The sequence below is a fragment of the Aquila chrysaetos genome, chromosome 11, assembly GCF_900496995.4.
Source record: "Aquila chrysaetos chrysaetos chromosome 11, bAquChr1.4, whole genome shotgun sequence".
NCBI lineage: Eukaryota > Metazoa > Chordata > Aves > Accipitriformes > Accipitridae > Aquila > Aquila chrysaetos.
In genome coordinates this window covers 18,598,217-18,622,994 of record NC_044014.1, presented here as the reverse complement: position 1 = coordinate 18,622,994, position 24,778 = coordinate 18,598,217, and the positions used below count along the sequence as shown (strand labels likewise).

The 24,778-nt window shown below is 35.6% G+C and overlaps 1 protein-coding gene across 6 annotated transcripts in view; it reads right to left on the bottom strand.

Annotated features, from left to right (window-relative positions):
• Window positions 1-24,778, bottom strand: part of EXOC6 (exocyst complex component 6) — a 98,536-nt gene that overhangs the window by 32,615 nt on the left and 41,143 nt on the right. For 2 of the 6 annotated variants that reach the window (XM_030029987.2, XM_030029989.2), the window contains exons 14-20: window positions 24,146-24,251; window positions 20,462-20,571; window positions 19,319-19,430; window positions 17,553-17,687; window positions 10,619-10,798; window positions 7,523-7,552; window positions 1,517-1,658 (exon numbers count right to left, since the gene is read on the bottom strand). In XM_030029987.2, coding sequence (XP_029885847.1) covers window positions 1,517-1,658; window positions 7,523-7,552; window positions 10,619-10,798; window positions 17,553-17,687; window positions 19,319-19,430; window positions 20,462-20,571; window positions 24,146-24,251 — 815 coding nt within the window. Of the gene's footprint in view, window positions 1-1,516; window positions 1,659-7,522; window positions 7,553-10,618; window positions 10,799-17,552; window positions 17,688-19,318; window positions 19,431-20,461; window positions 20,572-23,336; window positions 23,409-24,145; window positions 24,252-24,778 lie in introns of all 6 variants that reach the window. The other 4 variants (XM_030029988.2, XM_030029991.2, XM_041127107.1 and 1 more) reach the window with 3 other exon arrangements.

Genomic DNA, 24,778 nt, shown 5'->3' with positions numbered 1-24,778 from the left:
TTGTTCAGAAGGCAGATAACTGTTTAGTAGGTGCACCAATTCAGCTTGTCCAGATGAATGATTATGGTGTCAGTATTATGAATACTATGGAATTTCTGTTTTTACAACTGGGATCTTTTTTACATCTAGGAGACTACACAAATGCACATACACACACCCCTGCCCATCTACCTGAAAAGAACACTACTAAATTTGCAACATCAGGCATACTAAAAGTAAAAAAAAAAGTCAAACCATTATCTGTTTGGCTAACTTGTGCAATCACAAGACAAACTTTAATGTCATGATCACAAATATTTTTTCAATTGGACCCTGATAATCCTGTCAGTTCATTCCACACACTGAAAGGCCTTAAGGCTGTATAATAAAGGACTGTCAGAAAGATGCTTGGTGTACCTGTTACAGAGTTTAGCTGGAATGTAACAAGTAAGGCAGTAGAAGGAAAGACAAGCATATGGTTAAAATGTCAAAAATGCCCCTTAACTCTGTCCCTGGACTCCCATAAGAACCCTTTGTGATGCTAACTAAATTGCTTGAAATCAAATTTCCAGTTTCCCATAGGCGGCTGGTAACTGAGTAGTCATCAATTTTTTCATGTGTCCAAACTAAAAACCCCAGGATACGACTTGCAGAACTGCCCCATTTTACAGCTGTCATCAAAATCATTGAGATCCATGCTTCAAACACATAAGAGGAAAGATACTTTGAAAAAACAGAGCATAAGAAACTAAAAATATGCATTGAAAAAAACACTAGTGAGCCTTTTCACTGTCTCTCAGTCATCAACTATAAAACCAGACCTAAAACCTATTCATAAGACAACGATGTTATGGAAGTAAATTCCTTCATATAGATTAACAGCTCACCCTCAGCAGTGAGCTCCATGCAAAACATGAGGAAATTAATCCTGCCTTTAGCGCTGGATTCAACCAGTTTTATAAAATAATTCTGATGCTGTATTTTGAACAGTGAGAATTAAACAACATCTGATGTTTACTAAAGGAGTACTATTATTCTGCACAGTGAGTAATGTAGTAGTAGAAGTCGTCGTCGTCGTCGTCGTCATCGTAGTAGGGAGGAAACCCGATGTAACAGCACATTTAAAATCTGTATCATAATAAATAAACTCAAGAAGGAAAATTAAAATTTCACAGACATTTGACCTTTTTTTCCTCAACTATAAAAGCACAACATTTATGTAGTGGTTTTGGGCAATTTTGTACTAGACTATAGTCTTTTTACTGGATATAGCAATTATGATCCCATTAGGAATGACAACAGATGTATGTTTCAATGAGATACTTCAGCTAAAAAAAAAATATTCATAAAAAAATTTCCCAGAAAAGTCAACATAACATTGATAAATACTTTTACAAGAAGCTGTACTGTAGTAATTTTTGTTTAAAAGAAAAAGCTTTAGTGAATTATGGAAAAAGATCACTATATGGATTACATTACAGAACTTTTTTGCAGTGTTAAGACAGATATAGATAGGAATTCTGGAAGATCTACTTACATTCACACTGTATCACATCTAAATTAAACTGCTGAATTGCTCCCATGCTTATTTGTTTTAATTCACTGTCCAGTAGCATCTGCATTAGGGACGTTGAAAGATGCTGGCAGGCTGACATGCAAGCTGTCTGGGCCACTTTTCCCTAGTAGAAAGAGCAACAGGTTTTAAGATAGAAACAAATGGTAAGTCACTAAAGAGCTGCTTATCTGATTTGACTTTAATATACACTCAAAGTCTTAATGAGGCAGGACTTAGATTAGAAGGAGAAAGATCACACTTGGTGTTATTTCTTTGACCTGTTAGCTTTGTTTCTATTAAATCAATCGGGGAACTAAATTAAATATATGTTAAAGCAATTATGGATATTTCTTCCAGAAATCAAACAGTCTTCATGAATACAAGGACATTTCCAAAATAATAACAATATAAATTGCTGAAGCATATGAACAGCTTTGTGGATTTTTTTTTTTTTTAACCCAAACAAAATGAAAGCAAGAATGTAATGAAAATCAACATGCTGCATATTTTTCACAATAGACAGTTAAAAAAACCCCAAACTTTATATAAACCAAACCCATTGCTTTCAGTCGGGGCATTTCTCATAACAGCTTGCACTTATTATTGGCACTTTAATAGTTCGAATTCCATCTCAAACCTTGTTGCTAAATTATTTAAAATATTCATGCTTATCCATCATCTTTTCAGGTGCTTAATAAATCAGTGCTGTCAGTAATCAACTACTTACAAAATGAAATGTAGCCCTCTGCTGTACAAAATAGAAATAATTTGCCAACCACCGTCTAGTTAGTAACATCTCTTTCCAATGTATATGTAATTCAGACAAATGATTTTCCAAACATAAGACCAAAAAAGAAACTACAAAATCAGACATTAATGTGATAAATTATTAAAAATTTAGTACAGAAAAATTGAAAGATATGAAAATTCTACCTTAGAATTAAGAAAACCAATTAAGACCAGATATCTGATCAGATGGCACCGTTCTATTCATAGCACTGCAATCTTTTAGAGCAGAGTGATCTTGACTTTCAAATGCAATTATATGAATCTCTGTAGTTTAATGTACTTAAACCATGCTTTTCAACTGACTTCTATGTTACAATACATATTGAAACAAAGGTAACTATTAACATGCTTCCACAAAAGAAACCATAATTACATAATACACCTACTGGAGCACACACCACTATCATTTTACTTATATCCATCAGTAAAGTGATGACACCTATTTCTCTAAAGCAATGGTTCCCCAGCTGTTTTCTGCAAAGTCAGGTTGATCAATTCACTGTTGACTCACAGAAACATATAAGCAATGAAAAATGATAAGGATAGACAGCAGTTCACTGTCCCCAAAAGTTTGGAAAGTTCTGCTCCAACATCTGAAAAGCCAGATCTTGTCCTTAATAAGACAACTTGCTCATATCATTGAATTTTCATGTATACATATAACAGAAAGCAAATTTGGCCCTAAATATTTTGTACTTTAAAAATCCATTCTTTGTTAAAACATAATTAAAATGTAGACAATACAATGGAAAGCATTCACTCTCCTCAGGTGTCACAGTGAAACATTAAATGGCTTTTGCTAATACCTCTTTAGTATTAGGACACCTTGAACTGTTAGGAGCTTTATATCTAAAATGAGATGTCAGTTTCTTAATTGAAAAATCTCAGAAAAGCAAGTAACATTTTTGACCAAAATAGATGAACTGACAACAAAGAATGTAAGAAACAATGCAAGAACGGCATGCTTAAAAGTCTCCCAAACCCAATGGTAATTACACTGGGAGACATGCAGCTCTATTGCCCAAGGAAAACAATATCAATATGAATGGAAAAAAAAAAAGAAAAGAGGAAAAAAAGGGGAAAAAAGAAGGAAAAAAGGAGGTGAGAAGGGGAATCAGTGGGCCACAGTTCATTTAATTACAGTGTAGTAGGTTTGAAATACTTAATGGAAATGTCATTTTGATTTAATGGAACATCTAGTGCATCTCTGTTTAATGTACTGCTCCATCAAATCAGCTCCATGTCCTATTTATGCTGCCACTATAATGTAATAAAAGTTGAACCAGATTAATAGGTTGTCAAGAAAATTTCTAACATTCAATTTATTTTACATGCAAACAATGTGTACTCCTCTTATTTTAAATAAAAGACAGAATTTTATATTTCTAACAAGCATCTGTAGTTAATTGTTACAGGCTGGCAAATATCAATAGTACTGGAGCACAAGATAATGGTTACAATACAGAAATGACATGGTAAAAGCCACTTGGACTTTAAATAAGTATCAATACATGTATGTTTAATGTTTATTTTAAAATTTCATAAAATGGAAACATCCTAACATTTAAATTATTTCCAACTATGTAACTTGAACTACAGGCTTATTGTTCACATGAGGTATCAACAAATAATAGACGTTTACTATACACAGTTTATACTTACTCAATACAATCACTTGATTTTCTTAAATCTGGAGAAAAAACGAAGCTATGTATATCAATCAAAATGCTGAATTTTAACTGAGAGAAATGTGAACTTTACTGTTCTCCTCTTCAAAATTCAGTGCTTCCCAGTTCAAAATACGTTGGATGTATGATATTCAGAAAAGAGTGGAATTCAAATTTGTGTTTGACAACTGAGATCTAGTTAAAAATCTATCTCCAAATTTCCACCATCCACCAATTAATCAATTCCTTGCCATTTTTTTGTAATGCATTTTGAAGAGGAAATTTAAGGATTCATGAACATAGCAATACCATATTTATTTTCCAGAATTGAACAAATCTCAGTTTTAAAACATTCCTAATGTTTATTATTTGTCAGTTTGGGTTTTTTTTAATTACTATTATTATTTTTTAAAGGAGAGTGGCCATGGTTACTGTACCTAGCAATTAAATACCTATATTCAATAGCATGCAGAGATTCAGCAGTCTTCTCACATTCGCTTGAGTTTGCCTCCCATATCTCCACTGTGCCTATGCTAATTGCTGCTATGTACAAAACCTATTCTTCCACTCAACCAATGTAAAGTTTAGGAAACAAGGACCCTATTCTATAAGCAAAAACACCTGCTAACAGTGTTAAAGGCAACTGTTTTTTCACCCAGCCTTCACATTTTGCTGAAATACAAGTTTGTAAAAAGAAAAAACCTTTAGACAAACTTCTTATATTTCAAAGGAGCTTGTAAAGAGAATCTGCTGACATATTAAATCCTTTTTTATAGGACCCAAAAAGCTTTTCTCCTAAGAACAATTGCAGTAAAGAGACATTTGGCTCCTAGGAAATTCCCAAAGGGTCAGCCATATGCATCCTTCCATGGCACCTTCGTGGTACTGCTTTCTAAGACCCATGCTAGCTGTCTCAAAAGCAGCTTTCATCATTCACTATGGTGTCAGTCAATATGATTTATGGACTGCATTCAACAAAGTCAAAGCATATAGAATGAGAAATATGACTACAATCTGCTAATTTGTTTTGTATTGAGCCACTTAGGAGTCAAAGACCTGATGTCAGGCTGAGACCAGCAACACAATTAACCAGCCAGTGACAGATTCATCCATCCTCCCTGCCAGGCTGTGCCAATCAAAGACAGCATGAAGCAGCATTTGGAGAAATCAGTAAGAAAACCCATTCTCTAAGTAGCCCGTGGAGGCTGTTGATTGACAGTTTTTGAATATAGCTGCAGAAAACCACCACCCCTTCACCCTCACTGCAAGCTGTGAAATTAGGCTTTTGCTGCCAATCACAGAAACAATAAAATAACACAAACTGCCACCCTCAGCATAAAAGGAAATAACAAAACTTATCTGTTAAATCTAAGAAGTTAAGCTGAAGAATTAATTTAACAACATGAAATGACATAATGAAAAATTTTCTGAAAATGCAAAGAAACTAAACATACAGATTTTATCAGTCATAATAACTAAAGCATTGTATTACTTAACATCAGGACTGAAATCCAACTTTTGAACTATTGATAAAATACTAGTATACTAAAAACACTAATGGAATTTTTAAGAATCAATTTTACTTCCAGTCTCTGCCTCAACTTCTACTGAAATAATAAAAAATACCTACTTGAAAGTAATTTGTAACTGTTACTTTTCAATAGTCATTCTTTACCAAAGAGTTGTCCAATACTAACTTTGTACTGACAAAGCACATATCTAGAACAAAACTTCAGCTAATTCTAAACTTCAATTAAAAACACTTACATATACACCCTCTATAATTTCAAATTAACTGATCTGAAAATAAAAGGTATGATTTTTCTTTAACTGTTCAAAATAAAAACTAAAAAAATGCAGGTCCTTAATAACAAATTTGAATATCCAATTGATTTAATGAGATTAATAGCTGTATAATGAATTTTTAATTTGCATTTTGATTCTAAATATATAATGGCACTATAAACTGCAACACGAACTTAAAATGGGCTGTAAAAGAACCTGAAAACAGCATTAATCTCAAAAGACTAAATTCTTGAGACTTTAGAAAACAGAACCATTAAAAACTGCATGACTGTCACATTATAACCTTCCAAAAGCAACGCAGCCTCTGTGCTCTGCATTGCTGAAATTCTGCTAGTGCTCAGTCATGACATAACCAGCACACTGACACCTATTCAACATTAACAGGAAGTATTTCTACACAAAATTTTCAATATTCATAGTGCTCATGACACCTAATTAGCTTGACAGTTCAACATGAGGCTGAGTATTCAAATCATAGAAATGTTCATAAAATGGAATGAACCACCAATGTCATCTAGTCCAACCCCCTACTTGGAGTAGGACTATTGCCAACACTAGTTCAGGTCCGTTGTCCTTTTTTCTGGCTGAGCCTTCAAAACAACTGAGGATGGGAATTCAACAGCCCCTCTGGGCAACCTCTTCCAACACCACATTACTCTCTTCGTGCAAACTTCTTCCCTAATGTCAAAGCTTCACCTCCCAAGCTTCTACCTGTGATCATACCCACATGTGAAATTGTCAGTCCTACCAGGAAGAGTTTGGTTCCATCACCTTTGTATCTGTTCTTCAAGCGGTTGTAGGCTGCCACTAGATCTCTCCCGAGCCTTCTCTTTAACAACCCTAAACCTCCATTTGTAACTCATGTGCTCTAGGCTCCTAACAACTTGAAAGCCCAATGCTAGATCCTCTCTCCAGATCCACAGAGCTACTACTCAGGCAATTGCTCTCCAGACTGTAGCAATGAACGGGGTTATTCCCACACTGTGTACTCCCAAGTGCCTTACGCATTTGTTCACTTAAACAGTGAACAGCACAGTATACATTTGTTGCTGTACGCTGCTTAAGTGAACATGATTCAACCACATTATTAGAAAAAATTAGTAAAAGTAAGTTCAGAAATTCAGTATTCAGAAGCCATTCTTAACAGAATAATATTATTTTCAACACTTTCATTACCATGGAAATGCTTATGCCAAATCAAAATAAACTCCTGATACAAAAATTGATGAGCTGAAAATAATCAAGGCTTGGAAGAGTTCTTAAACGCAATCCATCATCTTCTTAAAAAAAAAAAAAATAAAATTGAGCACACACATTCCCTTGACCCCAGGCAGATGTAGCAGAAAAATGATGGAACTTTCACTGATTCTTTATTCTGTTATACCACTCTACCCTCATTCTGTATTCATGTCTCATAGCTGCATTTTGATACCTGACCTCTCTTCCAAAAGGTCTCATAGTCTCCTCTAAATTATCTCATTTGGTATGCAAGGCATACCCCACCAACGTTCTGCAAGGTTCTTAGGGCTCCTGCTGTCTCAGTGTACGAAAGCCCAATGTTAGTCATTAATTTGATCCCTGCATGCAACCACACAAGGTACGCAGCAAGTCATCAGCAAAATAGAAGGGTCTTTTTATTAAATGATTAAAAATTGAAGCAATAAGCCTGCAGGCAGTTCATAGTTTTTCAGTTCACATGCTTTTTCTTCATCTTGCATCTACTTACCGACATAGCTGCATGGTCATTGTTGTTATTCTGAGAAGGAAACCAGTAAGGCAATCAAAACAAAAAAATTAAGATGTACTGTCAACATCAAAAAAAATAAAAGGAAAAAAAAAGAAAAAAAATTGGTAGCAATAAAAGGTAAGGAAAAGCTTCCAAAAAGAACAATTACAGCTACATTAATTCCTTTTTTTTTTTTTAAACCTGTGAACCTATATAGTATTTTGTTGAGGCATAACAAAGAGATTATAATTGAAATAATACTAATTTGGCAATAAAATGTTTTTCTGTAATAAGGAACTGTATGCCAAAATATCAAAGTAGCAAACTTCAAATGATGAAGCGTCTGTTGATATGCCTTTCCAGAAAGTTTTCATGATAAGAAATAATATATTCCAAAATACTTAGGTTAAAAAATAAATGCCACGTTTACCATCTTGGCTTATAGAGGCCATCTATATGTCATTAACATATTTTGTTCAAGCAAGACTTAGAATGGCTCAGGACAGTAAGAATCTAAATGTAACACAATCCATTAATAAATTTTAACATAAATCTAATGGTAATATAACTGCAGGGTGGAATAAAGCTATTTTCTTTTCCAAAACTGCTTATTAAGAACAGTAAACAAACACAGAGGAGAAAACTAAGATGTAAAACTTCAGAGAAAAAAAAAAGTTTCAGAGACGGAAGACATTTCCAGTGATTCAATAGAGATATCAGACCCCAACTAAGTTGTGCCAGGTTCAGTAAAACTGAGATCATGGTCTACCTGATTTAGATCTCTAATGTTCCAATAACAATAATACAAATTGCATAAAACAGATCTGTAATGTAAGATGTATTTTTTAAAAGTTAGGTCTACATTGGTACAGAAATAATTCAGTATAGCCCCACATGGAAGCACAAAAGGAGACAGATCCCTGTGCATTTACACAGCTTACACAGACAGCTAAAATAAAATAAGACTAATGACAGGAACTCAACGACTGCATCAAAAAACTGTTAAAGAACATACCATAACACTTCTACAGGAAGACTAGAGTTTGAAACAATACCAAAGAGAAAGTCAGCGACCCTTGAACGAGACTATGGAGAACTAGTGTGGCCAACTAGTGCCCCTAGCCCTAAGCACAATGCCCTCTAACATAATCGGATACGCTAAGGTAGGAAGAGAAGCGATTCCTCTACTTGTCCTGCTCTTTTCCTTACTACAATTATGGCCAGTGGCTAGGACTTTTGTTCCTTGATTTCTAATTACAGAAAAGGTTCTGAGAAAGTAGTGGAATGTTTCTGCCAGCCATACAAAAATTATTATGGAAATAACACTGTGACATTAATGGAATAATCCATTAATGTAAATGAATACTAAAATGATTCCAAATCTTAACTATGGCATATGAGAATCTAGCTTAGTTTAGCACTCCAAAGCATTTACTATTTTAATGAGTTATGGAACCTAGTTCTGGGCTTATCTTTGAAAATGCTTTTACTATAAATTTTCTCCTAACGAAAATACCTTACAATTGCAAATCTAACCAGAATCATCATAATGAAGCTGTATACACACTCTCATATAACCTTCACAGCTCATGCACAGCAACATTCATAGGACTGTGTTTCTACAATTGGCCAAGCCAGAATAAGGGAGCGATACACAGGACAAGTCAAAAATTACAACCCTCTTGCCAGACCAGACTAGTCATCCATATAGTTCTACATCCTGCCTGTTACCTGACCAGAGTTTGAAATTACCAAATAACCTCTTCATAAGAACTAGCTTTCTCCAAAGGTTGACTTGTGCCCCCAGGCATGTATTTCTATTCCTTTCACACTTTCCAAGTCCTAATGCCACAGCTGCTTCTTTCCATCCCTCTTAACACATTACTTTGTTCTGTCTGTGGCTCATTTCCAAACAGCTATATCACAACATACATTCATGACAGACTTCTGCACATCCTTCACTAGAAATTGCACATCCCTTAACTGCTATATGCACTGCTGAGGAGCAGTGGCATTGGTTCACACTGCTTTGTATGTTAAGTTACAATGAATTTAACTATCTAACAAACTTACTAGTCTTTATCAAAAAATGCTCAACTGATTTGGCATAGAAGCATGTCTCACATGTCACATTCACATCAATATTATGTGATACATTTTGAGTGGGTTATGTCTTTGAGTCAGTAAAAAAAAAGGCGACTGGAGAATCACAGCCCTTTCACATGTGATTTGGAAGACCAGATAAGCCCACTATGCCAGCAACTTCAACACCTTGCTGTGCATGTACAGAAATTATCTTTTACTTCCAGTCTGGATCCTCAAAACATTCTATACATTGAGGACTTATTCTTTATAGGCACTGCATGTGGGTAAAGCACTCAGACATCAGTATGACAGTAGCAACCAAGGACAAGCTGATGAAAAGCAGATGTAGCTTGAAAGATTTATTGAAGTTACTCCAGACCTATAAAGGTATAAACTAGTACGATGATAAATCAAACTAGAAACAATCTTTTTTGTCTTAAAGCAAGGGGAAATCAGACAACAGAATGTAACGATTAGTACATAAAACAGGTTAACAGTACCCTTTTACCCAGGACAAAATAACACAGAATATATTTGAATATGAACAAGGATTCATTTCAATGAAGCTCAGTTAACTAGAATCAAATGACTTTTTATGATCAAAACTATTTAGCTAAAAACAACCTTGGAGAATCCAAGACCTCCATAAACTTATACATAAATGCAGGCTTTGCACCAATTCTGCACTGTTTGAACCAATGCATGTGTACACAGAACCAACATGGTTAATTAAAAAGGCCATCTGTTGCTCTACAAAACTGCTTGAGTTCTTATGCTATTTGTAAATTAGCTGTTGTTAATAATATTACTAAAGTATTTGCAAGTATTACCATGGGTAAGCATCAAGATACTGAAACACATCTAAAAATACATCTGTACTGAAAAAAATTTAAAAATACATCTGCCAGTATGTGTACAATTAAAAAATCACATCTACCTTCAAAATCTTAGTATTTTAAAATAAAATAATGCTCCAATAGTTCGAAATTAAACTTAATTTTGAACACTTACAGGTAAATGAGTAAAAACTTGAAACGTGCTTCTTAAAAAGTTAATAAGGTCCATTAAGTATCCACTGGCTCTTCCATCCGATTCAGACATTGTCCAATCGTAATCAGCAATCTGAATAAATTCATCTATTTTTTGGTTAAGTTTTGTGTATATTTCTCCTTCTGCAGCATGCCTTGCATCCTGAAAAAAAATCATGTGCAATTGTCAGAATTCTAAAATATTATTAGAATGCAGACAAAATTATATTCATCAACAAAACTGAAGTCTTGTGTTTTTCTTAGATTCAAAAAAATATTTCATTTAAATCGATATTTTAACTTCTGTCTTACAAGAAGTCTGAGGCTGTGGTTTTTAAAATACTCCCATAATGTACACTACAAGAGTGTTTATAACAGAATATGCCTACAGAATAATCTAAGTTCTCAGAGACAAATTAAATGAATTTGAATTTAGAAACAAATCAATTGCTTCACTCTCTTCACAACAATCACCTTTAATTCAGCCTTACAAATTTATCAACCCCGACACAAAGTTTATTTGCCCTCTTCTACAAAGAAAATAATAAAAGAACCTAATTATTTTATATGTTATGGCTAGAGGTCCAGCAATCATATGATTTTTATGTAATTAATGTCTGAAATCTGCATATCTGAAGAATACTCATCATTTTTCATCCTCCTTTAAATATTCTGACCATCACACACCGTGATTCAGAGCATTCCCCTACTTCCTCCCACCTCTACTTTTTGTTCAGCCACCACCCAGATTCTCCTCTTTGGAACAGTAAAGTCTAGCATTTACTGTGAAGTGAGTTTATGATGCTAACTATCTGCCCTATCTGTTTAGGGGACATCCTCATAGATGCAATGGAATCTAAGTACAGATGCTGGATAAGGTGTGTTTTGCTGGAAAGGCATGCTTTTGCCAGCCTGGAGTTTAAAGATACTTGATAAATTCTATGTTCTAATTTGGGCTCAACATGAAACTTTCTTCACTGATCTTGCAGAATAATTCAAGACAGATATTTGAATTAAGTGAACTGGTCAGCTGCTGAAGCTTTTTAGAGAGTAAAAATAGGCTGGATATACTGGAGCAACATAAAGTGGATGAAATTCCCATCGCTAGTTTCCTCTGGGAGAAAACAATCCAAAACCATGGCACTTCAGAAAGCTGTAAGTAAGAAAGGCAAGAAGAAGAAATTTAAAAAAAATCAAAATTATCTGAGCTCAAAGGTGGTGTCACATTGAATGTGTCAAATGCACTCTTCAGTCAGGCCCCAGGCCATGAGGCACTTCAGGAGGAAGCAAGAAAGCATGTGGCCCTGCCATGCATAAATATCAAAGTACGATTCCCTAAAATTAGCATTTTTGCTGCCAAAGCAACTTGTAAAAGTCTCCACTGAACAGCTCTCCCAATCCAACACACAAGAATCTGGCAACCTGTTAACATGTCAAATAAAGGAATATGCTGACATCCACAATTTTGTAGATGGCTATGACAATAAAAGCTTCAATTAAAGTCAAGTCTATATTTAAAGTTTCTAATTAACAATGAGACCTCAGTTTCAACAATCTATAATGATGGGACTTGCAAACGTATCTGCTTAGGTTTAGTGCAATTGCTTGGATTTTTTGTTTGTTTGGGTTTGGGGTTTTTTTTTTGTTTAAAAACTAAGTCATTATGGAGTGGTTGTATCGCAGAATATACCCCCCTTAAACCAGGAGGAAATAGTTAGTGACCTACTAAGCCATCTAGACACTCACAAATCTATGGGACCAGATGGGATCCATCCAAGAGTACTGAGGGAACTGGCAGAGGTGCTTGCCAAGCCACTCTCCATCATGTATCAGCAATCCTGGTCAACAGGGGAGGTCGCAGATGACTGGAGGCTTGCCAATGTGACACCCATTTACAAGAAGGATCAGAGGGAGGATCCAGGGAACGACAGGCCTGTCAGCCTGACCTCGGTACCGGGGAAGATTATGGAGCAGTTCATCCTGAGTGCACTCAAATGGCATGTGCAGGACAAGCAGGGGATCAGGCCCGGTCAGCATGGGTTTACGAAAGGCAGGTCCTGCTTGACTAACCTGATCTCCTTCTATGAGCAGGTGACCAGCCTAGTGGATGAGGGGAAGGCTGTGGATGTTGTCTACCTGGACTTCAGCAAGGGCTTTGACACTGTCTCTCATGGCATACTCCTTGAGAAGCTGGCAGCTCATGGCTTAGACAAGTGTACTCTTTGCTGGGTAAAAAACTGGCTGGATGGACGAGCCCAGAGGGTTGTGGTGAAGGGAGTTAAACCCAGTTGGCGGCAGGTCACACGTGGTGTTCCCCAGGGCTCAGTACTGGGGCCAGTTCTGTTTAATATCTTTATCAATGATCTGGACGAGGGGATCGAGCGCACCCTCAGCAAGTTTGCAGATGACACCGAGTTGGGAGGCAGAGTCGATTTGCTCGAGGGTAGGAAGGCTCTGCAGAGGGATCTGGACAGGCTGGATCGATGGGCCGAGGCCAACTGTACGAGGTTCAACAAGGCCAAGTGCCGGGTCCTGCACTTCGGTCACAACAACCCCATGCAGCGCTACGGGCTTGGGGAAGAGTGGCTGGAAAGCTGCCCGGCAGAGAAAGACCTGGGCGTGCTGGTTGACAGCCGGCTGAATATGAGCCGGCAGTGTGCCCAGGTGGCCACGAAGGCCAACGTCATCCTGGCCTGCATCAGAAATAGCGTGGCCAGCAGGAGCGGGGAAGCGATCGTCCCCCTGTACTCGGCACTGGTGAAGCTGCACCTTGAGTACCGTGTTCAGTTTTGGGCCCCTCACTACAGGACAGACATGGAGGTGCTGGAGCGTGTCCAGAGAAGGGCAACCAAGTTAGCGAGAGACCTGGAGCACAAGTCTTATGAGGAGCAGCTGAGGGAACTGGGGTTGTTTAGTCTGAAGAAAAGGAGGCTGAAGGGAGACCTTATAGCTCTCTACAACTACCCGAAGGGGGGCTGTAGTGAGGTGGGTGCTGGTCTCTTCTGTCAGGTGGCTGGAGATAGGACGAGAGGAAATGGCCTCAAGTTGCACCAGGGGAGGTTTAGGTTGGATATTAGGAAAAATTTCTTTACTGAAAGGGTTGTCAGACATTGGAATAGGCTGCCCAGGGAAGTGGCTGAGTCACCATCCCTGGAGGTATTCAGAAAGCACATAGACAAGGTACTCCAGAACGTGGTTTAGTGGGCATGGATGATGGTTGGACTCGATGATCTTGAAGGTCTTTTCCAACCTATATGAATCTATGATTCTATGACTCCATGATCTTTACCAGTTAAGATGATTTACTGGCAGTGGCAAGACTAGTCCTTCAGTTTTTGTTTTGGAAGCCTGTTTTTGGCTACCTTTTATTTTGCTTTAGTTATTGGTTTACAATTGGAGCAGTGTGCTGCCAGTACTTTAAGCAAGGCATGTTGCTGTATTCACTGAGAGAACTGTGAACAACCAAGCAATTGGATTTCAAACCCAGAAGTTACTTCGGAGAAGCAGCACTGTGAATCCCATGCACAAGTCAAGAAAGAGTGATTTAGCAAGATTCAGATTTGGGATGGCTCCTAGAGGTAGATGAATTAACTCCATCTCTTCTTTTAACATGGTGACAGAATTGCATGAAAACCTTCTGAAAGCTCACCACATTTTCCCCCATTATAAAGTGAAAAGGGCAAATGATGTGGTTTTGTTAAGTGGCTTTTCTCTCAGAGGATGTCCTGAAGCCCTGCATAGCATTTGATGCTATTTATCTGGCTCTCCAACAGCCATTACACAGCTTAATGCTGAGACCCTGGGCTCAGAAACTTCTGTCAACTAGATCTGCAAATACATCTATTTATGCTTAGCATAACTGCTCATTTAAACAAAGGAAAACAATGGTCATGCAAAGCTGGAAAACGTGGCTATAAATATTGAGAGCAACAACATTTTTTAATATGATAAAATGAAACAAGTTTTGGTGGGTTTTCTGGGGTTTTTTTTTTTGTTTTGTTTTGTTTTAATTTCCACCCATGTGAAACAATGCTTGGAGAGTTTGAAGGACATCTTAAAATGAGATCTTATATACGAAAATAAAGTGGGAAAAACAGCCCTCTCAAATAGTAGCCATGAAATAGGTCTGAAGGCTTCTATTTAAAAAATACAGCGTAGATGTATTTATAAGATCATCTCATGGAATGTAAATGTGATCAATGCTGCTAATAAAAGGAGATTTTTGACCACTCAGGAAGAATGGAGGTGACATGATTTGCCACCAGGAGATGAATTTAATAACAGTAGAACATACCAAACTCTGTGAGGGCCCAGTTGGGGAACTGCAAGCAGTTTTTCATTTAAATAGAGAAGGGAAAAAAAAGGGATTAACGAGAAAAGAATTTTCTACTATAAGTGGAGAACATTGTGCTAACAAGTTCTCCAGGGAAAGAGACAGGAGAGAAACCATAAAAAAAATTCTCACGTTTGTCGGTGTTCATTCAATATTTTTCCAAACTGCATAGATACTAAGCTCACTAAACAGAGATACAATATTCTGTGATTCCCTCCAATAGAACTTAGGTAGTTTATAGGATAGTTAAACATAACTTACAACACAGGCAATCAGCACAAAATATAATGCAAACTTTCAACTGCATTTAGTAAATGAAATTCAAGGATAAAGAACATCTTACCTCTTAATGAAATCAAACACTGTGGCTGCATTAAGTGTTTTGTTTGAATGTTAAAAAGATTATGGATTGACCTTACACTATAGATAAGCAAATTCAAAGACACACATGCACTATCGGTACACAACAAGCAAACTAGGCAGCCTAGATCTTAAGGACAGGGCAAAATTAGTTAAACTACTGGTAGGGCAATGGTAACCTAACTACAGTTGCTAGGCCAGAACCTTTCTGTTTTGCCTTGTTCATTAAATCCTTAGCAAAACAAATGACAGTTAATGGGAAAATTGTTGGCAATCAACTGGAAATATGAAATGTCTTGCAGTGATGATGTCTTATTCCACCTCACCCACCTTTTAACGTCTATGCCAGAGGGGATATTATAATAGGATAGGCTACATATTGCATCAAGAGAAAAATGAAGTACAGAAAACAGAACTACTCTCAATAGGATTAGTCCTCTTTATCCCATAAATACAAGAAACCACCCTCCTTTGTTTCAGTGTACACTGAAAAACCCCCAAATACCTAAAGTTCAAGTTGCAGCTGCTTTGGAATCCCTGATGACTTTTTGTTTTGTTTCTCTTTCAAAAATTTCTGTACAGAAGCCCCAAGAGACTAAGGCAGCAACACACTGGCTGAATTAATGGCACAAGGTAACCTATACAAGATTAATTCTGTGAGAATGTTTTCTTCGGAAAGAAAACTCCATATCAGTCCGCAAGCACACACATTTGCTTCTATTCTAAACCAAAAAAGCTACTCAGCCAGGCTCGGTCAATGAAATAATTTCTGCCATACTTTATGTATATGAGTACCAAAACTTGCTTCTTCAATGTACGCAACCATCTGATGCTTGAAAGAAGTACCTGGCACTCAACCACCACCACAGCATGAAAGATCTCTAAGCACCTCTACACCCGTCCCCAGTGCCAGAGCGCAGGAGGGTTTCTCATGTTGGCCATTCAGTGGCCTGAGACCAAACCATCTTTGCACTCAGCATAGCTAGTCCAGCTGTTGGGATCTTGTTTTAGAGCTTACTAGGGTCATTATGACATAAAATAGCCTGAGCAAGGATCAGAATTTTGAATAATTTATCTTAGAGATAAATCTCAGTCACCTTGAGTTACCTGACATTATGTCTATGAGTTGTCTTCAGCAATTCATTTTTACGTGCAGGTTTCTCATTAACAACACATGTGTCTGCCTTACAACTGAAAAAGGACTAAGGCCTTTTGAGCAATATTGTGAAGAGGGACTTCAAAGATGAGGGTATGGGTTTTGCTCTGCCAAGGACATCAGATGTGACGATTCAAGTCACTTGTATTTTTACTTTAGTTTCCTCTTTTCAAAATCCTTCAGAATTTTTGTACAGACAAATGCAAGAACAACTAAACTAGGAGAATTTCACCTACTAATGAGATGAAGAGCCATCTACAGAAAGAAAACTACAACATTTTTTAATTCCAGGATTATTTTTTACTTAGCTTACAAATGTTGCCATGCTAATTGTTGAAATTACAATTGGCTATGCTGAGTATGCATCACCTATGATTTACTTTAATTTTTTGAGATATAAGCTTACATACTTCTGACATTTCTGAAAAATCTCAGAGAAAATACAGCTTGTGCAGATAAACAGTTGCCATACATTAGAAACAGTCAAGTTCCCAGTAATAACTTTAACAAGTATTACTTTGTATATAAAGGACATGTAAAAAAGATACGAATTCTAAAAAGATAATTGAGTAATTTATGCTTTGTAACACATTCTTAATACTGCTTTTAGATTACTAAATTACACAATTTGAAAATATACCACAAAATATTTCTATTGTAGAATAAAAATAAATAAATAATACAAACATTTTAGATTAAGCTAGCTGTTTTGCTTGATTCCATTCACAAAGGGGAGATGTTATACAAAGTGGAGCTTAATCTATTGAAAGCTTCTGGTGCAGTTAAGCTTAGCTTGTCATTTCTTAATTTAATAAAAGATGCATCTGAAAGACAATATTGATATTTCTCATGTACTGACATATTTCAGATCATACTGATAACATAAAACCCAGTATTTATCTGCTCAGTGTTACAATTGAATTCTTAACAGTTCACAACTGGTTTAGAGTAAAAAATGAGAAAGCACGCAGCTTTGCCCTCACCCCCTTTTGTTTTCATTTTGCTTCATTTATAGTGATTTTAATGTAACTTTTCAGACAGTCATATAACAGATGACATATACCATACCTTAAATGTAGAAAGTCCATAAAGTCTTGCAGTGTGAACAGACACTTGTGAAATATTTGTAATGTTAGATATAAAATCCTCAAGGTATTTACAAGCTTGTTCCAGGTGTGTCGTGTTTATGATGATTTGAACAAGCTACAAGAGAAAAAAAATTCTTGTAAAATCCTTTTTGTATTACCCATTGACATTTGATTTTGTGAATGGTTACTTCCTTCAACAACAATGCTACTAGAAATTAATTACAGTATTTCAGGTTACCACCTATTACTGGTTAGTTTTCAAGTTTGCTTTCAAATACCACTAAGGGGTAATACTACAGTTTACATACAAATGATGCCATTTTAAAAATGAAGACTGCAGACACCTCCTCAGTGAAATAAATCCAAGTGACATTTCAGAATTAAAAAAGGGAAAATAAAGGAAAATATATTGCCAAAAGCAAATTACTAATTTGTACCATAAAAATATATTTTTTAAAATTACTGCTGTAAAAAAAAATATTTCACAATATTGTCTGCAGAATGATGCATTCTGAAGTTAGGGAATTTCAAAAATAAGGTTGTTAAGTCCTTCCCTTCCCAACAATGGTAACAATCTGCTTGTACATTATATAAATGTTTTTATAAGCAGGACCTGCATTCGCATTCAGTTCACAAATTAGACAACGTACATAATGCACAGTAACTGAAATATCAGTATATTGTATCTTAATTCCCACTGCATACTGGCTGTTTTAGTGAACACTAATGTAATGGTTGGTAAAGTAAGTTTTCACTTTTTAACATTTTTCTCATAAAACATATTGAATTGATAATGAAACACCTCAAAAAATACTAGTAAATTTATTTTCATGTCCTTGAAAATATTCCTGTACCCATTTCAAGAACATAGAAAACCATATCTCAGAAAAATTGTATGGCTTGTCTTACTAACATGGCAATATATGATTTATAGGGCTCTTTCCTCATCTTCTTCTTCATTTCATCTATACAAGAGGTTCTTGAGTTTGAAACAACATTCAACATGACATGACACTGCTCTAACGGCAACAGCCTAAGTCCTTCTCAGCGTGTTTCAGTAGGTACCTGCTGTGTCCTGACACTGCATGTACCTGCAGTGAATGTTCATAGTGATTCATTGCCTCACCCTGTCTTATTCTGTCCAATAAACAAATTAAACCAAGAGGCCCAATGAAGAAACAACATGCACAAACCTACTAAAATATTTTAATTGCAATTACTACAGAAAAAGTTTCATTTGTTAGAGTGAACTTGAGATTTTAGATTTCTTGATCAGGTAGGTTTACTCTGAAACTTTACACAGTTCACGTGAGAGAGATTGATTTCTCACACACACACCTTTTTTTTTAACAGGAAGAAAAAGAAACTCAACAATGTGCTGCTAATTGCTAGACAGGAACACATGAACCATACTCCATACGCAGCCAAAGAAGTAAAAGTCTTTGGCTTATTTCTTGCAAATCTGTTTATCATACAGGAGACAGAACTCTTTCATTGTCATCTTTCTCTCTCAAAAGGCATCCCTGTGTAAATATACTTGCAACTAGACCCAACACTGTATTGTTATTATTTATGTAACAGATATTGATGCTTTTCATCTTTCACCTCTTTAAATGTTCAAATTTAAAGCAAACACTACTTGTTTTTCTTACACAAATCTTAGTATCACAGTGTATCTACATTTACAAGAACAGTTTTAGCACTAATTGTCTTAACACAGTTTTGAGTATGTTTTTTAAAACTTACCTCTGTTAAACCTATATGAGGTTTTTTAATTAGGTTCTGTAAACAACTACTTAGAGTTCTTGTAAGCAGCAAATTTGTAGATTTTCTGAGCATATCATCTATTTCTGTTGAGCTGAAAAAAAAATGTTTATTTTTACTGTACGGGACAATATTTTGACAGTAATACTTAATATTTTTATTTTTTTCCCTGCAAAGGGAGTTTGTCATGTTAGGAATTCCCTATATGCATTTAATTTCTGGTTGCTCAAAGTCTTCTGTGATCTAACACACAGAACGCCTCTTTCACTTACCAAATTATCCATTAACTGAATTTCAACACTGAAGCAAAATCTGTTATTTTTAGATTTTGGACATGTTTATTGACACAGCAGTTCGGAAAGAGTAATTTGTGGGTTTTAATGAGTTACTAAGGAGGTCAACATGCGCTCATTAGTACGTGTAAATTATAAACAGTATCAATTAAGAATGTGTGAAAGCAAGTAATTTACATCTTTAACAGTGCAGAAGTTGGTGACTGGCCACGAATACCTTCCAGATTTCAGATCTATGAATGTTATTTTATGTAATTAAAACTAAGCTTTTGAAGGCCACAGGAGGAAAGGAAATGGGAGAATTGTGATGTTTTCCATGAGAAAAAGGTGGGATGGAAGAGGGAATGAGGATGCACGTTTTGTTGCAGGAGAAATCATTGCTCAGTAAACTCAAAGCACTGAGAAGGGAAAGACCATTCGAAGTAATCAGGCATGCTACACAATTATTTCTGAAATGGTCAGTATCAAAGTATATTTTTCAGATTTTACATGCTTTGTTAAATAAATAAAATCTCTAGATTATTCAAACCAATCAATACTGTTTAAAAACCCCCAGCAGTGTTTTACACAGCTTACTACGCCAAGCTACATTCACCCATACAGACATACACATATTGTATATAATATATATACATGTATGAAATATACACTATAGCATTGGGAATCATAGATTAAATATAAATAATGATATATGTAAATTATATGTAAATTATGAAACAAGCACAGCTAACAAGTACACAAGAAAACATACTTTCATTTTGATATATATTTTTAGGTCACCTGGAAGTTATAGGTTACCTTATAGTCACATTCCTGATACTTTTAAGCTTACCTGCGGTGAAGTGACTCTGAAAACTTAAGGCTTGCATAAATAAATTCCTTAACCTGGATATAAATCTGAGGCACTGACTGAGACATTGGAAGCTTCTTTGGAAAGGATTGCTGTGAAAATAAAAGATAATACTATCTTACACTTGAAACTGATTCTAAAGGACAGCTTGGTATTAAACACAACAATTAGAAAGCCACTTCGCACTATCAATATTTTAATCTATCTTAAGCTTTTCTTTTTCTCATCAAATACAAACGGCGGTATGCATTGAGCTGACTTCTACATCTGTTTAAATAGCGTATAAGCAAAATAGAACTTTATTACTTATTTAAATTACAATAAAGTTTGGAAACTTTATGTAATTTAAGATCCCTCTGTAGAAAGCAATTTACTAACACACATTAAAAAACAGGTCTCAAACTGCTTTTAATCTGAATGAACAAGATAGATGTAAGTGGGATGGGAGGTTAAAAAATGCAGATTTTTTTTGTGCCAAAGAAAGCAGTGGGGGAGAAAAAAAGGTTTGAGAAGTTCAATACATCTGGGATTTTCAAAGCATCTTGACAATGTTTAGGCACGTATATTTACTATCATACATTTACTTACTTTCTCTCAATGGTTCACAAAACCAAAGCAGTTTGAAATCTTTTCAACAATTTGGATTAACATGTGAGAAATACTAGTAGTCTGTAGGAATAAAATCATGTTTCTTCAATTTTAAAGCTGATATTGTATTTGGGAGGACAAAAAGAAATAAATTCAATTAAATCTACACATACCAAATAGGTATTTCTGCATTTAATACCTTATTTTTGAAATCTGCAAAACAATTAATTTTCTGTTTACTCTATGACTAATAAATGAGAAAAATAATTAACAACTGGTATCATCCCTGGAGAATTTAATTTCTCTAAAAATAAAAAGCATTAATCAACAGGAGCTCAACATTTGTGTATTAAAAAACCAAGACAAAACAGATTACTTTGACGTTCTCCTAATCATACCTCTTTATTTAATATTAGGTGGTGTGACAAATATGTGGTGTAAGCGCCAGGCTTTTGTGTCATTCAATGATAGCAAACCTTTTTAACAATAAAATTTACTTCACACGTGTGTTCATCTGATTTAAGCAATTAATTTTGACAGATTAGACAAGTGTTATTACATAGAACTATTCTGGATCATCACAGTATTCTATAAGCAGGGCTTGAGTTTCAACCTTCATATATTCAACAATCTAAGAGAAGCAATTCTTTATCCTCTACAGTGTCTGGCCAATAAGGAGGACACAACACTTCCTGATTATTAAAGCAGGCAGCAAGAAAAAAAAACCCAACCAACAAACAGAGCTACAACCAATTGTTTCCCTTCTGAATACAGAAAGGGAGTAAAATTAGATGATATAATCAAACCATGATAGTTTGGCACATTCAATCTAAACAGCAGGGCGCAGACAAGACTGTTTTATCCAGTCAGATGGGATTTGCTATGTTAAATATCTAGTAGGTTCTGGTCGTAATTCTGCCTATATGCTGCAAGCAACTCCTATGATAAACCTACCTGTAAAATGTGAGGGTGATTCATCCTAACCTACAGTTAAAAATGAGACACACACTCATGTTCGTCTCTTTTTATACTAAATGGAGAGAAACAGACATTTTCAAAGGTGAAATTCCCCTTAATCTGTAAAAGGTATCAGAGATGCATCAAATGGAATTAGCCCTCTGGGGCGTCTATTCCTCTCGATCAACCACACAGGCTCCTTCAGCGACTAGCCTGAACTTACACATCTTTTTTTTTTTTTTTTTTTTTTTTTAAATTTTTTTTTAAAACATCAAAATGTAGATTAAATTAACCCACCCAAATAGGACCTCCCATTGCCTTATAGGCTGAGGCAAGAACAGAGAGGTGAAGTGGATGAAATTGTAAACAGCAACCAACAGAAGTGATGTTGGAGCATTTATAGTTTCCCCTCCATCTGGGTTCCCTGCTATCTAATAACACATAAGGAACACACTGCAGTCTTTCTTTCAACAAAGATACTTAATGATTCTTTCTCCTCTATTCCACTGCCTAGTTGACAAAACTTTTATGAAATCAATTACCTTTGAGACTTCTGCTCCTTTGCTAAGTTTGGTTGAAGTCAACTAAACTGCTTCAAAAATTGCTGGGATACAAGAAAAAAACCTCAGACTGCCTTATTTCTAATGATGTCCTTCTGCTTTACATACAGGTTTCAAAGCTCTTTTCAAAGATACGTAAAAAAATGTTTTCCCTGCTTTACAGATGAATTAACAGGGACAGAGAGATGTGAAATCACTTACCAGCACCACATAGCTGGTCAATGATAGAGTTGGGAACAGAATGCAACCTGATTGCCAGCTTTACTCTCAAGCTCACCAGCCCAAAACCTAAGCATCAGTGACATTCTGCCCATAAAATATCTACAAAAAGTGCTGCTCTCTATGAAATAGAAATCCCTCTCAGTGTCATAAACCAAAATAAAAATTGTTGGGTACAAAGAATACATTTCCCTTCTGGTGAAGTAAGGGCCAAAGCTTTGTATTAATCATACACGTATGTAATTACACATGCCCACACAAGTAATGTCCATACACGCATGCTAATGTATCAGACAGAGTGAGAGAGGCTAGCAGATAAAATTATTTAGTGCAAGTTAAAAATCTCCGTAATTTATTAGCAAAATATGTCATGCTAAATAGTATCTGGGGGGTGGTATACTTCCAACACTGTAAGGGATTTCCATTGTGTTTATCTTATTTTAGTATTATAATGGCTAAGTAAATGAATTTGATGGAGGAAACTATCCAGAAAGCACTCTGGAGTCTTATTAAAAAATCAGCATAAAACCCACCTTTCCTTTTTCATCTTCACTGCAATACTGTATTAATGACATGCAGCTGTACATTTGCCTGGTAAATCCCTGCTGAATCATAAAATTATAGTATCTTTTTACTTTTGCAGATATCTATAGCAATGGATCATGTATAAATCAGCTTCCCTCTACAACAGTTACTCCCACTGTCATGTGGTTCTTAGATTTAGTCCACCTCTACAGACTCCATCATGAGCCTGTTATTTCTTCATTGGTATTACGAAAACCATATTTGAATAGCAGAACATATTAATCACCTTTCTTTGAAAGGAGTTTGGAGTGAAAGAATGGCTGAGGCTATGAAAGAACATCCTATTGGAACGCTAGTATGGCAGAATTATTCACAGTCCCTTCACGTTTATTTTGCCCCACATGCACAAACACAAATAATTAATTCTAAAAGTGAAACACAAAAGTTGCCGTCTCTAACTGATCCATTTTACACATATTTTTGCGATAGTACAGCATATAATAGACTGAGTTACTAAACCCAATGAGTTGCAACAAAATTTAACTAATTAAAGAAAGACTGTATCAATTAAACTGTATTATTAATTTGTTTACAAAACAATGGGTTTCATTATTCACTCAAATATCAGAGCAAATTACTAAAGCTTTAATTTTCATATTTACTTATGACTAGATAATTACACACCAAGGTGATTTAGCCTCTTAATCTACCTAGCTTTTCAAATTTTAATTGCTTTTTAATTATAAAAAATCATTACTGTCCCAAGTGTCCTTAATTGGATTTCAGCAAACTTTAATAACATAAAACTTGTCCTTACCTTATCAAGTTCTGGATCTTGAAAAGGAAATTTGCTTATAACTATTTTGTATTCCTCTTCATTTGCTACAGGAATAGGGCTATAGTTGTCTGCTTCAAAAATATCCCTAGTGAATTAGTAAAGTAAAAAAAATTAGGACATGTAACTTTTTTACAGTATTTTCAAATGTTAAAACATGTAAAAGAATATAAATTTTACCACCATACTTAGGTGTGCAGCTTCAAAAAGTTATGACCTGCAATCATCATAATTTCAGATATCCAAACTATTTTTAGATTAATTTGAAAGTACCTTGTATATGCTAACTCTTTATACTGTGTCTAATCACAGAGAAAAAAATACCTGAAAGCATTTTAATATGTATGACTCAAAGCATAATACAGCAAAGGAACTTTAGATTAACTACTCTACTACAGGGTAAACCATAATGAGATACTTACTAATTATGGTAGCCTACACTTTGCCTACACTAAAGCAGATATTCAGAGAGTCTCACTTAGATACCTCAGCTACATATTGTCAATGGAGACAATTCAGAGAACTTCAACTAGGCATATGGCCACAGCGTTATTTAAGTACCTCTGGGCTTTTCTGTTACTCAAATGATGACACTAGGAGTCTAGAGAGCTGGAG